At 37.2% G+C, this 15,185-nt stretch overlaps 1 protein-coding gene across 1 annotated transcript in view; it reads right to left on the reverse strand.

Moving 5' to 3' along the window:
• Positions 1-4,813: 4,813 nt before the first annotated feature.
• LOC150087154 (RAC-beta serine/threonine-protein kinase-like) overlaps positions 4,814-15,185 on the reverse strand; it is a 150,347-nt gene continuing 139,975 nt past the window's right edge. The window contains exon 6 of the mRNA XM_090372387.1: positions 4,814-5,107. Within this exon, the coding sequence (XP_090228513.1) occupies positions 5,003-5,107 (105 nt within the window). The 3' untranslated portion in view covers positions 4,814-5,002. The remainder of the gene's footprint in view (positions 5,108-15,185) is intronic.

The raw sequence follows: 15,185 nt of genomic DNA on the forward strand, positions 1-15,185 counted from the left end.
AGCGATAGTCGTGTTAATCTTAGCTCGTTGTAATTTTAGTGCATAAAATGATGTTAAATCTGAAAATAAATATACGGTTCTGATTCAAGGAAGTGAAGAACTACCTTTGGTGGCATTTTTTGTGTTGAATCTGGAGTTTATTTGGCGATTTTAATGGGAAATACTTTTCAACAGTTGGAACGGACTCCATCTGTTTTACTGGTAATGGCTGCTTATGCTATAGAATAGGGAGTCAGTTGGATAGGATTGTTGCTTCATAATTTGAACTGGTGTGACTCTTCCAAATGGTAATGTAGTGATCCATATAAGGGTTGTGATGCTGATGACACTTATTGTGTTTATAGACTACGTACAGGTAGAAATGGTCTGATTTTAATTGTTGAACGGATATCAATTACTTACAAATAAGGCTTGGAAGCCATACCAGCGGGTTAAATAGTACTTGCTAGTATTTCTTATTCTAACCCTTCAAAGGTATAACATAATATACTGTATTTATAATATTTAAGACAATTTGGTATTACCATCAAGATATGACTTTTAATTTAGCATAACTTGTTACTATTCAGCTTTCAAGACCATATAATCTAATATTTTACTTGGCTTTAAGGCTAAGTTGTCTCGACGATTGCACATAAACAATGACTGTGGGTGAAAATGATAAGGAGGGAGGCGAGTACAGAATTCATGAGAAATCCCCTGTCCAATCGGAGGAGCCCCCATTACGTCTCGCAGTGAATGATGAATTGGATATGGAATGTAAGCGAGCTATGATTAATAGTTCTAGGTCTTTGGCTAGTGGAAAGGGAAACCCTGAACCTGATGATCTTGATCGCCTACCCCAGAAAAAGGAAAAATTTCAGAGACAGCAAAATTCAAACTCCTATCCAGGATCATTTACCCTTACTCCCAGATTCTCTTAATGGGAGTTGCACTGATTGGTCTGAGATTGTCTCCCTAAAAGCATTAAAATAAGACTTGGAAGAAATCAGTCCTACTGCTGCTGCTGCTTCTATAAGCAAAACTCCTGAGACCATTCGAACGAGACATAGTATTAGGATAAAACATGAAATTGTGCCCTTAGTGGTCACGTATTTGCCGAATGTCCGAGTAAAAGCACTGATTCGCAATGCATCAATTGCAAAAGAAGGAATAGAGACTCAAACTCTGTACGGGACGTCTCCTATCCCGAGTACCAAAGAGCTTCAGATATCAATGATTTTTGATGGGTAGTCCTCCTGACTCCATAAGGTCAACTATTTCTGGCGAAGCTATTTCAAATAGTGATATCTCAATTCTACAATTGAACGCTCAGAAATCTCAATCAGTAGCTGATGAGGTAAGATTAGTTGTTTCTGAAAATTCTTACGTGTTTTCAGGAACCTTATCATGAAGAGCTTTCCAAAATTATGGGTTTTCCTACGACGGTAAAGGTAATCTCCTCTCTGGTGGACTTTCCGATAATAGCAATCATCATTTTCAACCCGAATCTTGATATCAGTTATAAACTCCATTTGTTCACAGAATGCTACTTGTATACGTGTCTCTTCTGTCAGCTATACTTTTAATATCATCTCTTCTATTGTCCTCCTTCTGATTACATCCAACTGGCTCTGAATTATCTGGATGTAGCCCTCGATAAATTGTCCTCTGCACCAATTATAATAACAACAGATGCCAACGCCAGATCTCCTCTCTTTGGAACAGCAATGCGACGAACCCGCATGGACAGGACTTGGAGGATTTTATCCTCTCTCATAACCTGTGTATCTTAAACAAACCACACCAATCCAGCACTTTCTTCTCTGTTTTGGGTGAATCGAATATCGACTTGTCTTTATAGACATCAGGAATTGTTAATAAATAATTGGGCAGTCCATGAAGATCACACGTCTGGCGAACATAGAGCGATCTCATTTACCATTTCTAAAAATCAAAATGTTGTTCATCCACCACCACTATAGGATCTTCGTATATACTCTATCAAATTTATAAAATGACCACTCTTCCAGGATTCTTTACGATTAGCCTTCAACGAGGGCACCCTCGTTGAAGAGAGGGCACCCTTGCCTCTCTGAATCAACTGAAACCAAATAAGTACGCTTTCTATGTATAGGCAGCCCTTCTCTGTGCTACTGCTGCATCACTATAAGGAAGGAAATTCGGGCATTTTTTGTACCCTGGTGGAACTCTCACCTGTCTGCCCTGAGAAAAAGACCACATCGTGCCACCATCGCTCCTGGGTGGAGACTGTTGTTACCAGCCTAAAGAGGGGATTATCGCGCACTGAAACAGGAGTATAATAAAGAAATCAACAAGCAAAAGGTTTAACTAGGCAAGCTTTTGTTGACACAAGTGGAAGTTCTTACCCGTGGGGTCTTCTATATAAAATCTCTAAAGATAAATTGGTTACAAATGGTCTACAACTCTGTAATATGTGATAACTCGGAAACATTGACTTGGTCGGATACTGTTAATGGTATTCTTGATGGCTTGTTTCTCTGATAACCACTTTCAATTACAAAATTAATTCTGAATATTCTAACAGCCTGGAAACAGACCTATTTATATTATCTGAGTTGCAAACAGCACTGAAAAAAAAAAAACTCAGCTTATCTAAGTGCCCTGACCAGATTTGATCGAAAATGTTGTAATAAAGAAGATTGGTGAACTGTTCCCTAATGTTCTGTTAAATTTGTTTAACAAATGTCTGCTAAATGGTGTCTTCCCGCGTTTGTGGATGGAAAACGGACCTGTTGAATCTCATCAAAAAGCCGAGCAAGCCATCCAAAATCTTTCCGTCTTATTTTCCCAAGCTATTTGAGCGAATGCTTTATCATAAAATTACAGATTTATTTCATGATCAGGAATCGTTTCAACTCGCCCGTTCGAAGTTTATTAAAACTAAAAATCGTGTTAAGAACTTGGACTCGAATTACCATTTAATTATCTTCATTGATTTTGAAGGTAGGTGCGTTCGATTCCATGTGGTGGGAAAGTGTATTTGAAGCTATGCATGCTGTTAACTATTCGTTGCAGCTTTATCAGGTCATCTGGAATTACTGCAGAGACAGGTTTATCCAAGTTTCATCCAAAAATCAGACAATTAGTAGGTCTCTCTCGCGTGGATGCCCTCAAGGATCGGTCCTGGCACCTCTGTTTTGGAATTGTTTTAAACAGATGGCTTTTCAGACAATTCGAGTTTACTCTCCCAACTGCCTAAGCAGACGGCTTGGTTCTTATTGTTTCTAGGTGTTCAAGAACTCAGCTTGAGAGTAGGACGTCTACAGCCCGTCTGGATCTAATTGCTTGGACTAAACAAAACAAGCTTACTATATCATTATTAATTGAGATTTATTCGATAGCTTAGTTCCCAATATGTCTCTCGATTGCAGACAATTTGTTGTTTTTGATGCTGGATCAAGTTGAAGAAATGATTGAAACATCGATGGTAGTGTACTTTCTCAACCCGCCCCCTTTGGCTCTGGGGATAGGGTTTTAACTCAAGTTACCGGTCTGCCATGGGAAGACAAGTGTAGTGTAATGCCACGAGTAGCCATGAAATGTTAGGCTAGTTGGGTTAATCAATTACAAAATAAAATGAAAATGCTTTCTTTTCGGACTTGAACTGACTAGATCGCTGGGCCACGGAACTATCCGCACCATCGACCAATATTAGAAGTACAGCCCAAGTGGGTAGCGCAGTTGATGGGATCGCCGTCTTCCCCACACCAGTTGGAAAAGATCTGAGTTAGAGTCCCGTCGATCACGGGAAGAATTAATATGGGCCTTTTTTACAATGTGACTGAGTTGATCGGTCTCAGACGAGGATAGCACGAACTGTTTCTCCCGGAAACTTGGGATTTTTGTTCAAGAAAAAGAAAATTGACCTCAGGCAATTTACAGACACTACACGAAGCAATATGGCCTTAGTCGTTGATGGACCTAAACCACTACTACAATAACAACAATTAGAAGTAGAAACGGGGGTTGTCCTAAAACCTGCGGCTCTTTAACTTTTAGCCCACAGAAAGCACAATTTGAAATGGAGTTAAGAGTACTTAAAAATCAAGGACCTGTTTAGTGCAAGACTAAAATGCCTTAAAACTGAAATTGAGGATTTGGAAAGGACAATGGCTGCCCTTGCAGTTCTACACAAGTGGCGGCGATAGATGAGTTGAAAAAAAGCAAGACCAAATTTTGTTCGATGGGTGGAGTAGCTTAACGGACAAGTATATAAATTTAAAAATATTTGAGTTTGGACTTCTCTCAGTTCGACGTATTTCTGTGGGCAAATATTTTCAAACATGAAGTATATTAAAATAAATCAAGAAACTGTCCGAACAATGCCAGTCTCTCAGAATGCTTATAGATGAACATTACGTCATACTCGTTGAAGAAGTTCAGCAGCAAAAGTCACATTAATTCGTACCTAATTGGATGTTTGTTACGTTTTTTTTCAGAATTAATAAATAATATTTCAAAATTTATGTTTTTAATAAAACGCCTTTCCACTCTATTCCATTTCTTAAAAAACTCCCCACCCCTCACCCTCCTCGAGCTGAGGTGCGGCTCTTCAGATTCTCTCTTTTTTTTAAGAAGATCAAAAATGGCTCTTCACTCAAAAAAGGTCCCGATCCCTGTCCTAAATCGATCTGTATTTTTGTTTCTGTGTTTTTAATAGTAAAGCTAATTTCCAGAAATAAAAGCACAAAAGCCATCAGGGAATTTTGTTGTAATTAAATTCTTTAGATTAGAAATTTTTGATGTATTAAGAGATTACCACCAACAGTAAACACATTTCTTCGCTGAACTCAATTTATTGAACAATAAGATACGTGTCGCAGGTATCTTGCTGTGAAGATACTAAAAAATGGTGCTTCACAGTAGGTGCAAGGTCCAGCAATCAGCAATCCACAGATTCTTTCAGAAGTACAACTGAGGATGCTGTAGTTTAATATTCTTCTTACTTATCATCGACATCACCAGTAAATTGGCAGTTCTACGCAGGTGTCTGTGATGCGATCGCAGCAGTAGTTTGTGTCACACACGGTAACGTAGCCAGATGATACATCAGAGAGGGTGTCATTGCAGTACTCGCCTGCACCTTTGGGGGAAAGGAAAGCAAATAATTAGAATAAGAATAATTCTTGCCTGCTTTTCTGTAAGTACAAAAAAGAAATAAATTTCTTATAATATTTCTAAATAATTAATAGTTCTCGCTGCATTCGTTTTTCACTCAGTATTTCCTTTTTTTTTAATCAAATATGTTTTCATGTTTAATTTCGATCTAGCTCTAATACTCAACATTTCTAATTGTTTAAACAGCCAAAAAGTACAACATAAATGAAGTTCTATTTGGCTCTCAGTCACAAAATATGTTACTTTTATGAAGTATTTCTACTTTAATTCTGTAAAAGGTAAAATTTATCTGATTCGTCAAAACAATTTCAATAAAATTGAGCAAATAGAAATCAGTCAATTATGATTTCTTTTTTCGGCGTGTATCAACACAGGATACCACATTGTCTACTAACTGTCTAGAATCACATTCAAGTTCATCGATAATGTACTGTTTTCTTCTGATCGGCTAATTTCATCTTGGTTCTCTCCAAACACGTCTTTTCTCATCACTGGGCACGGTTCCATCAACTTGAAACTTGTTCAGTTGAGGTTAGAAAATAATTCTGACTTTAGAAATTTCCTACTGGAAAAAGTTCCGCAGTTCTCGCCTGACAATATAAAATATTTGATTGCAACTCTCTCCAATTTTCTGTTGGAGTTTTCAATAGAAGGAGGCAGTTACTAACAAGTTCCAACTACGCATCATTGTGAATGGATGCTTTCTCCTCGCATCCTGCTTGCCATTTAGGATTATCTTTAGTAGTACTGAAATTCACGAATCCTTCAGTGACTCATTCCTTTTTTTCTCTGGTTTGGGCAACTAGAGAAATCTGCTGGCACCCACCGATTTAGCACTGCCTTCGGTGGGGGCAGGATCTGCCTCTTTTTGGGCAATTAAGTAAATTCAGGCCCACCTCCTCTTGTTGAGGATGGATACCCCTTTGCTACTTTAAGAATGCACATACAAACCATTTACATTTTGCCAAACTGCAGCATTCAATAAACAATACGATGATTACTGGAGGAGTTGAACTTTGTTCCAGGTGCCACCGCTATACAGAACACTTACATGTTTATCATCAAAAGGAGTTTCCCCAGCAGAAACAGATGATTGTAAAAGAAATGTATTTGTATATATGTAAATAAAAAATCTACATGTAATATTGTAGCTGAAGCACTGTATATTAAGTTTGTTTCGGTCCTCAGACTGGGGGAAAGATAGAGCAGTAGGGCGGTTGCACTGAAAAAAAATGTTCTCGATTCCCCGTTCGCGCATATGAGGTTCTTAATTTTTTTTTTTTTTTTTGATTTTTTAATGTTTGTTATCAGTTTACTAAATATACAATTCATGAAATATTCATAGAAATGTAAAATACTTATCTTTCAATTATTAAAAAGATTACCGGAAAATAAATTAAAGTACAGTAATTCAAAACGTTGGCTGATATAACTATTATCAAGTTGTCAAATAAGTGCGCGATGTGAAAACAACTATTTTCATATATATTACTTAATTCAATTGTAATTAGAATTTATAGATAATTAGATACTTAATTTTCTCTTCTGTTAATCACGAAAAAGAAAATTAACTCAATTTAAGCAAAAAAATCATGAGGACTGAGTATAATACTAACTTGTATCATTCTATTTAACCCCCCATTAACTAGCATACGTGCTGTATACAGTATGTTGTCCTCTGTTGGACCTTGACTGAATCATGAATACAGATCAGTACAAATTGATTCAATTTTAGAACTTTAACTCCAGAATAAATGTCCATTAAAACAGCGTTAAAATCATGTCGACATCGTGAGGGGAAAACACTCACCCACAATTTTGTAGCAGACTGCACAGCAGTGGCGATGATTATATTCATCACACTCTCGATTTGCTGCGATATAAGTATATCCCACAGGATAACACCTTTCAGGATCAGGACAGTAGTGGTCAGCTTCAATGACACTGAATGCCAACAATAACAGCCAAAAATATCGCAAATAAAACCTGTTCAAAGAACGAAATAGAGATGACAATTGACTAGTTATTTACTGAACCACTTAAAGTTTAACGTATTCTATCTAAAGTTGATAACAACAAAATGGAAAGCCACAGATTCCATCGCGAGAGGTTGCCATAGAAACGCTGGCAATGATCACTTACCTTAGCCATTGGAAACTAACAAAGTTCGAGTCAGAAAAGCCTGAGGATCTTCAGCGTTGATGCAAGTCCACGGATTTCGTGCTGCATTTATACAAACTTCTCTCTGTGGAGGGCGTCCAGAAATGAAAACACGTCGTGTCATTTTACATGCCTGGCGTACGGAATTTGCAAGTTATTGTGAAGTGAACAGGAAGCGTACATGAACGTTGCAAAATTAACTGCACGAGTAAAGATTGCACTGAACAAAAGAGTGCCTTGCATACTTAAACAGGAATGTGACTGGAAAACACAGCAGATGATCTAACAGAGGAAATAAGTGGATCTATTGCTTAAAGCCAGCTAACATATGCGGGTCTTATATTTTGATCTAGTCAACGTGAAACCACTGCATCCCATCTTATTGTCTGCTAGTGTATGTATTCCAGAAATTGATGAAAATGAAACATTCCTTCATATCGAATTATTTGTACCAAACCATAATGTATAGTTTAAAAAATTGCACGCGTCCCGAAATACTTCCTTTTGTACATACTTAGAAATAGAACTTCTCAAGTCACCTGAATAAATTGATAAGTATAAAATTTCACTAGGCGATCGGTAGTTATGGGCAATAAACTGCTTGCAATATTACGCCGTATTTCTTCGAGGAAGAAGACTTTGTCACTACCACAAATCGCAGCGTGTTATGGTGTCCGGAATCAAGCCATTTCAGAACGCTTAGTCTGGCTGAGGCATATTCAGACCAACCGTCGGATCTACTTAAAGGTTATGGAATAACAGCGCGTCTAACCATCTACGCCCAGGGTCACTGAGAATTGACTCTGAGAAGATTGTTTCTTGAGAATATATGACGGATATGTTCTCAATTTTGTGCAGACATCTATAAATGAATGTCACCGCGAAGAACAAACTGGACTTGCATATCATGAAAATCATGAAGTTTCATACCATGTAACGGATTACAAATGGATTAATTTGAAATGTGATCAATACTGTGAAACTCCCCACCCAGCCTTTAAGCTTCTGATATTTTTATAATAATGGAAAACTTAAATGCCTCAATGTACAAGTGTACTTAAAAAGTCATTTTGAATAAAGTACTGGGACGCTGATAGGATAGTACGATATTCTTTTTCTGTGCTAAGTGAAGTAAACGTGATTGCATATAAATGCAATATCGTAATTTATATGTTACGTGATATTAATGTAAACATCCATACCACACACAAATTGTGTTTTATTCACAGTTTAAAGTAACATAAATTTTCTGATGTGATTAGACTAACGACTTCTTCCACCCCCAGTTGTGTATCAATAAACCTGGAAAAAGAAAAAAAGGTACTCGTTATGAGTTCATAAATTTCATAAAGGAATATGAGTACTATGTAGTCCCATATTTGTGCTCAATCGTACCGATTCCCTTCAATATCAATTTCCGAAATAACTTGCCTCCTCACTCATACCAAAGATCCTAAAAATATTCTCGCTAAGCTGGACAATTGGCTAAGCCCACTGTATATTCGACATCATCAGGAGCAGCAGAAGCAGCAAATGATGCAAGAAAGCAAGCTTATATAGCATCGCCCAAAAACACACACATTTCACCCATCCATATTTTCAAGAATTTGCCAAGTTCTTCCTTGAATTTATTCAAACCATCCACTTCCACAACAACAGATGGTAGCTTGTTACAACAATCAACCATCCTCTGGCCGAAGGCAAACTTCAGCACATCTATCCAGTAACCATCCTTCCTGAACTTAAATTTATGTCCCTATGTGTGTACTCTCACCAAGAGCAAGAATGACATTCACATTCAGCTTATTCAATCCATTCAAGGCCTTATTCAGATCTCAATCAAACCTCAATCAGATCACCAGCAGGTCCCTAATGTTCAGACAATGCAATTTACAAAACTAAAGCCTTCTAGTTAAGGGCATCCTGCTGTTCCCTTCACCAACGTAGTTGCCCTTCTCTGCACCTTCCAGCAGTTCTACATCCTTTCTAATATATATCTCAACAGATGCTTTTAAAACACTAATCCATGCTGACGATGGATTACAAGGGCATATCATGAAATACGCGTTTGATCTATTGTAGATTACGCGTCCCCAGTCGTGAACCTGCTAACATATATTCGCTAGTAAGAATTCAGAGAAAAGCAATATGAATCTCATTACGTTTGGATTCAGTTAACATTTATTGTTGGAAATTATTCAATTTACTTACAAATATATAGTTTCTGTCCTTTGTACAACCACCGGCTCTTGACAGAATCTTCTTTTTCTAAACTAATGAATAAAGAACTTCGAGACCTTGCTCAAACAAAGAACTGAAATTTCATATTACCAGCTAAATTTTTCCTCATACTCGATCAGAAACAGGACAATTCACTCCCATTTTAAGTTTTTTTTTTTAAATGAAATGAATTTAGATAATTTTTAAGATATATTTCTTAAGTTGCTCATCAACTTAAGAGACTTTTAAACATTTCGTTAAAAATTAATTAGGTGTACTTCAATTGAACTGTATGGAAACTGTGTTAGATGTACGCAAACTATCTTATGTACACATGATTATACTTGTAATAATACACTTTTAATCGGATTTTAAACGGTAAGTTGTGTTTATAATAATATTAAAAAATGTAGTTGTCCAACGTTAGGCTGAAAATGAAATTTCTTTCGTCTGTCAGCATCCATGAAAGAAGCCAAACCGATAACCGACCATCTTTGAGTATGTGAAACTTAAGTTCAGTTATACAACAGCTATGTGTAGAATTGTTAAGGCAGTTAATTATCATATGGTGATGTCCAAATCACTTACTGCTGCGTTGTTTAGGGTATAAATTAGAGTGTGTAGCAGGACGATTACTAACTGATGTTTAATTTGACTGCTTGGATTGTTAATTAGTTATCTAAATTGTAGAGGAAGTGTCCCTTTCTAGCAAGGGCACCCGGTTGACAAGCTATGTGCATTACTTGCAGCGCTATCCAGTAATTGAGTTGCGGTCCTGGTAGCTTGTCCTTGAGGAGCGGTTATTTTCTTTGGTTGGTAGTAACTGAGTCAGAGATATTTTGGCAATGTTTTAAATCAATGTTTGGGCAATGTTATTTATTTATTTATTCAGTTGATCGTGTAGGTGAATGCATGAAAGTTTTTCTATGCCCTACAGGAGCCTTTGGTTGTCTTATTATATTCCAGACACCTCCATCTCGAAGGCCTTCGCGGGTAGCAGTAGATAAGACCAGAGTTCGAATCCCGTCAACAACGGTAGCAATTTTTATAGCTTTTTTCACAAAGTGGCTGAGTTAGTCGGTCTTGGACGAGGGTAGGATGGTTCCATCCTTCCAAAAACTAGTGTTTTTCGTCCAGCAAATCGACAACAGAATACACGCAATTTATGGTACAATGAATTAACACCTCATAGCCTTAGTTGCTTTGACGCTTAATATAATATACATACGATACAACGATATAGTTTCATCTTTGCGTACATTAGTAAATTTTCTCTTACCGAAATGCTGCGCGTGTGTGATTGCCAGTTGTGTTAGGAGAAGAGGAAGTGAGAGCGAAAACAGCGACACCAGGAGAATATGAATTACAAAAGATATAACAGAAAGTTAACACAAGAATTTTAATTTAAAATATCAGTCGAAATGGGCTGAACTGAGTATCTGATTTTATGATGAATAGCAATATGGTGATTGTTGTGAAACTGTGTGTGCAAGTTCATTTATTTCTGATGGAAAGGGGCTTTTTTTTTGAATAAAGTTAATTTATAAGAATATTACGTTCAGGAGATAAATTAATTAAAATAAGTAATGATTTGTAAAACGCTTATTCGCGAACGCTCTTTTAAAAAGAAGGATGTTGTAATATATCTCAATAAGCAGTTAAAGTAGTGGTGAAGTGTGAAATGAAATTAATGATTTTTCTTGTGGTTTCAACTCGTACTCAGGTTTCGCTTATCTTATTGCAATAGCAGTTTGGTTGTAATACTCATATAAATCAGTATTTCGTGAAAGTCTAACTATCTCGTGATTTATATTTAGTCAATTAAACCTTAACCTCTCTCTTTCCAGGCAGGCAGACCCATTGCCCCTTGACCTAGAAATAATAAGGAAGGGTCTCAACTATAGAATAAAGAGGCAAATCCCAACCAACGTCTTGAGAATAAAACTGAACCTTACAAGAGATGTTACGCAGGAAAGGAGGAGAATTCTCTCTATACTTTACCATCAATGGCAGAAGAGATGGGGGGAGACACCAAAAGGAAAAGTCACTAGGAGGTTTCTTCCTCTGGTAACGATGGTTTCGAGGAACCACCCTTTCCCCAGGTCTCTATGCCACATTTTTGCTTACAGGGCATGGCTCCCTGAATGCAAAGTTGTGTCAACTGGACCTTACCAGGATCCGAAATGTACCTATGCAGCTGATAAGGATTGGGCTCATGTCCTTTATGACTGCCCCAGTTACCATCCCCAAAGGTTTGGACCCATGACCAAGACTGGACCACTAAATCATTGAGATGAGCAACTATTCATCTCTAATGAAAGGCATTACAAGGCCTTCTCTGAGTAGCCACAATGTTCGTGTCGTTTTGTTATTCGCCAAATTCCCATTAAGTAACTAAATAATGTGTTAAGCCAATTGCAAAGGCAGGTATTCCTTTTTCCTGGTAGAAAACCATCTTGTAAAGCCACCCGAAGTACTCTCTTGACTCTTTTTTTTTCTTCTTTCTGCCAATAATGTAAGAAGCTAACTTCGAAGCACCACTTTCCTCTATCTCTTCACTATCAGAGCTAGTTGCATGCTCTCCTCCTACTTCAGAACCGAACCAACTAACATTGTCCTCACTTTCACCTCTGCATGTCTGCTTGTTTGTTATTTGGTTTTTAGGAGCATTAGCAACTAAGGCCATATTGCTCCGGGATGTGCGGTGGTCATTCCTGACCTTTCCGTATTTGGTGGTGACGGGCTCGAACCCCGGTCGAATCAAGAAACGTGTGCTATGCACTGCTGCTCCTTCCCACCTGGCTACGGAGGCGCCTGCATATCTGCTCAAGGTCAACTTCTTCGTATATATTGTCTTCTGCATTTTGTGATCCTCTGGAAGGTAAACACTGCTGTCTATGGGAGTCATCATAGAACATGTAGAGAGGCTCATCACAGGATCTTGCTGAATACATGGGATCATTGTCTTTTTGGGCTGCTTTCTGAATTCCATGCTCTTGGCCTCTTTTGGAAGTAGATGAAGATGATGGGAAAAAGCCTGCTTGCTAAAGAATATATTCATTCATCACTCAACATTCAACAGTAATTATGTGATTACAGCTTAATTGCGAATTGAGCTTGGACTTGGTAAGCTGAAGTAATATTTTGAGGTGACGTGTAAGTAAAACATTATTTCTACCACACACGATTTTGTGAAATTTGATTCGATCATGGCCTCCATGCTTCCCCGTGAAGTAAATCGCGTGACAGTGAATAAACTTCAGCAACTTAGTTTTTCACAATTATCTCTCCAAGAAAAAAAATGCGATTAAAAAAGAAGGCCGCCCCACACCAAAGTTTCAAATTTCTCAGCGGGGAATAAGTAATAATAAGAAATATATTCGCAGTTTTAAAACTGAATGGTACCAAAGGAAAAGTTGGCTTTGTGGTTGTGAAGTTAAAAATGTATGTTTTGTTTTCCACGTTTACTGTTCGGAGGTGACTTAACGTGGACCAAAAAGTGGCTTTACAAACAAACAGAATGAAAGAAAAAAAAAAAAAAAAAACTCTAAAACTTGGGTTCGAAGAGACATATTGATAATGTGATTTTACTATCGCTTTTAGGAAGCGTAAATATTAAAGAACAGCTTAGTGAGGACTACAGACTTTCGATCTGCAAACATAACAGAAAAGTTACCAAGAATCGTGAGGTATTATCTAAAATAATAGACTGCATTAAATTTTGTGGACAGTTTGAAATTCCTTTAGGTGGACATGACAAAAAAGACGATTCTAAAAATCCAGCAGTGTTCAGAGGATTAATAAATTTCGCCTGTATAGTAGATTCCAATTTAAAGAAGCATTTAGAAAGTAATGCAACATTTAAAAGGCATTTCAAAAACTATTCAGAATGATATTCTTGATTGTTTGCTGCAAATATGCCGGGATCAAATAAAAAGAGAAATTAAAATAAAAAGCTTCATTCGTAGCTGTCATGGCTGATGACACAAAAGATGTTTCAGAACATATACAAATGGTAATTGTTCTGAGATATGAACTGAATGGAAACATTTTTGAGCGTTTTGGGGGTTTTATCACTCCGGAAACCCAAACGGAATATCGAAGTGCATTCAAGATCAGTTAAGACATAATCCTCGAAGGAAATGCGCAAAGGGGGAGTTCAGGCTAAAATAAAAGAAGTGTACAAAAATGCACATTTTATTCACTGCTATGCACACCAACTGAATCTGATGATGAGAAATGCAGCAAGGAGTACCTGAGGTTCAAGAATATTCTTTTCGAACCTCAATGTCGATACCAACATTTTTCTCGAGATCATCACAGCGTATCTCTGTTCTCAGAAAGCATATGGACAGCCGGGTTGCCCGACCTTTCCCCACGAGATGGAACTTCCATGTATGCACCGTGAACAGCATTTATGAAAATTTTGAATCCTTAAAAAAGTGCATGGAGGAATTATAAGCGATAGCAAATGCAGATAAGACGATTTCAGAAGCAACTGGGATTTTGCACAGCTTGAGTAATAAAAATTAGAACTTTTCTATCAGATGATGCCTCATGTGCTTCAATCTCGAGAAATTGAAGCAGTTAAAATACATGAATATATTAGGAAACTTCAAGAATGCCATTCTAAAAATCAGGAATTCAATGTACTGTGAAAATCCTTCCAAACACACTCATGATTGAAGCGAAGGAAGTATGCGATTATAGAATTGACATAGGTGAGAGATTCTTTTACAAAGCAATTAATTGCTGCTAAATTGTCCCCATTAGTCATATTATCAGCAATGGCTGACCTAATCAAAAGCTCAAATTCGTTTAATTTATTTACAGTATTATATTATATATGCAAATTAAAATTTGCCTTCTAAGCTTTTCAGAACCTCAAATACTTCCCTTATAATTGCTTAAACACGTTTTTCTCGGTGGAATGTTTCTTTTGATGCTTCATCCTATTACAATCTTCCATTCTGTATATAAGGCAATTATAGGTCCAGCACAACTATCCCCAGGAAGGTTCCAGTGTCACTTTGGCCAATGTCGAATTATTCAGTTTCCTAAAACCCCTAAGACTTCCTCAGTGACATTACAAAATCCCTTCTCCTACTCCGTTCAAACGAATTCCATCTTTATTCTATTAATGATGCAGGCCAAGTTCAGAAAAATTCCAATAAGTCTTGCCGAGTCCCTGAAATCTAGAATTAACCCATAAGGCTTTTCATCTTATATTCCCTACTGTCATCTGGGCAGAAATGCAGACACAAGAACATTTTGTAAGGCATGGCCTTATATTTCTTGACTAACTCTTCAGTTCGGTTATATTTTAAGTCATTACTCCACATTGATCGTCGTACCCTTTAATATCCTTACAAAAGATAAACCATTTAACTCGCCTAAGATCAACGAACTCTGGTACGGTATGAAAACAGCCGATAAAAGTCCCTCCCATCCATAAGGAATTCCAACCAAAACCTTAAAAACAATAACGCGATTGTTTGTCATTCCATTCCTCTGATCTCTTCTTTTTCTTGGCAACTTAAGCTCAGTAAAAATAGCATTTAACTATTAATGAAATCAAATGCAAATAGAATTAATAACGGCCTGAAAAATGAGACATTGAGAATACATGAAAACTACGTAAGATATTTTTTAGACCGCTTTCA

Source organism: Mastigoproctus giganteus, chromosome 4 (assembly GCF_048544385.1).
Source record: "Mastigoproctus giganteus isolate SK-2022 chromosome 4, ASM4854438v1, whole genome shotgun sequence".
NCBI lineage: Eukaryota > Metazoa > Arthropoda > Arachnida > Uropygi > Thelyphonidae > Mastigoproctus > Mastigoproctus giganteus.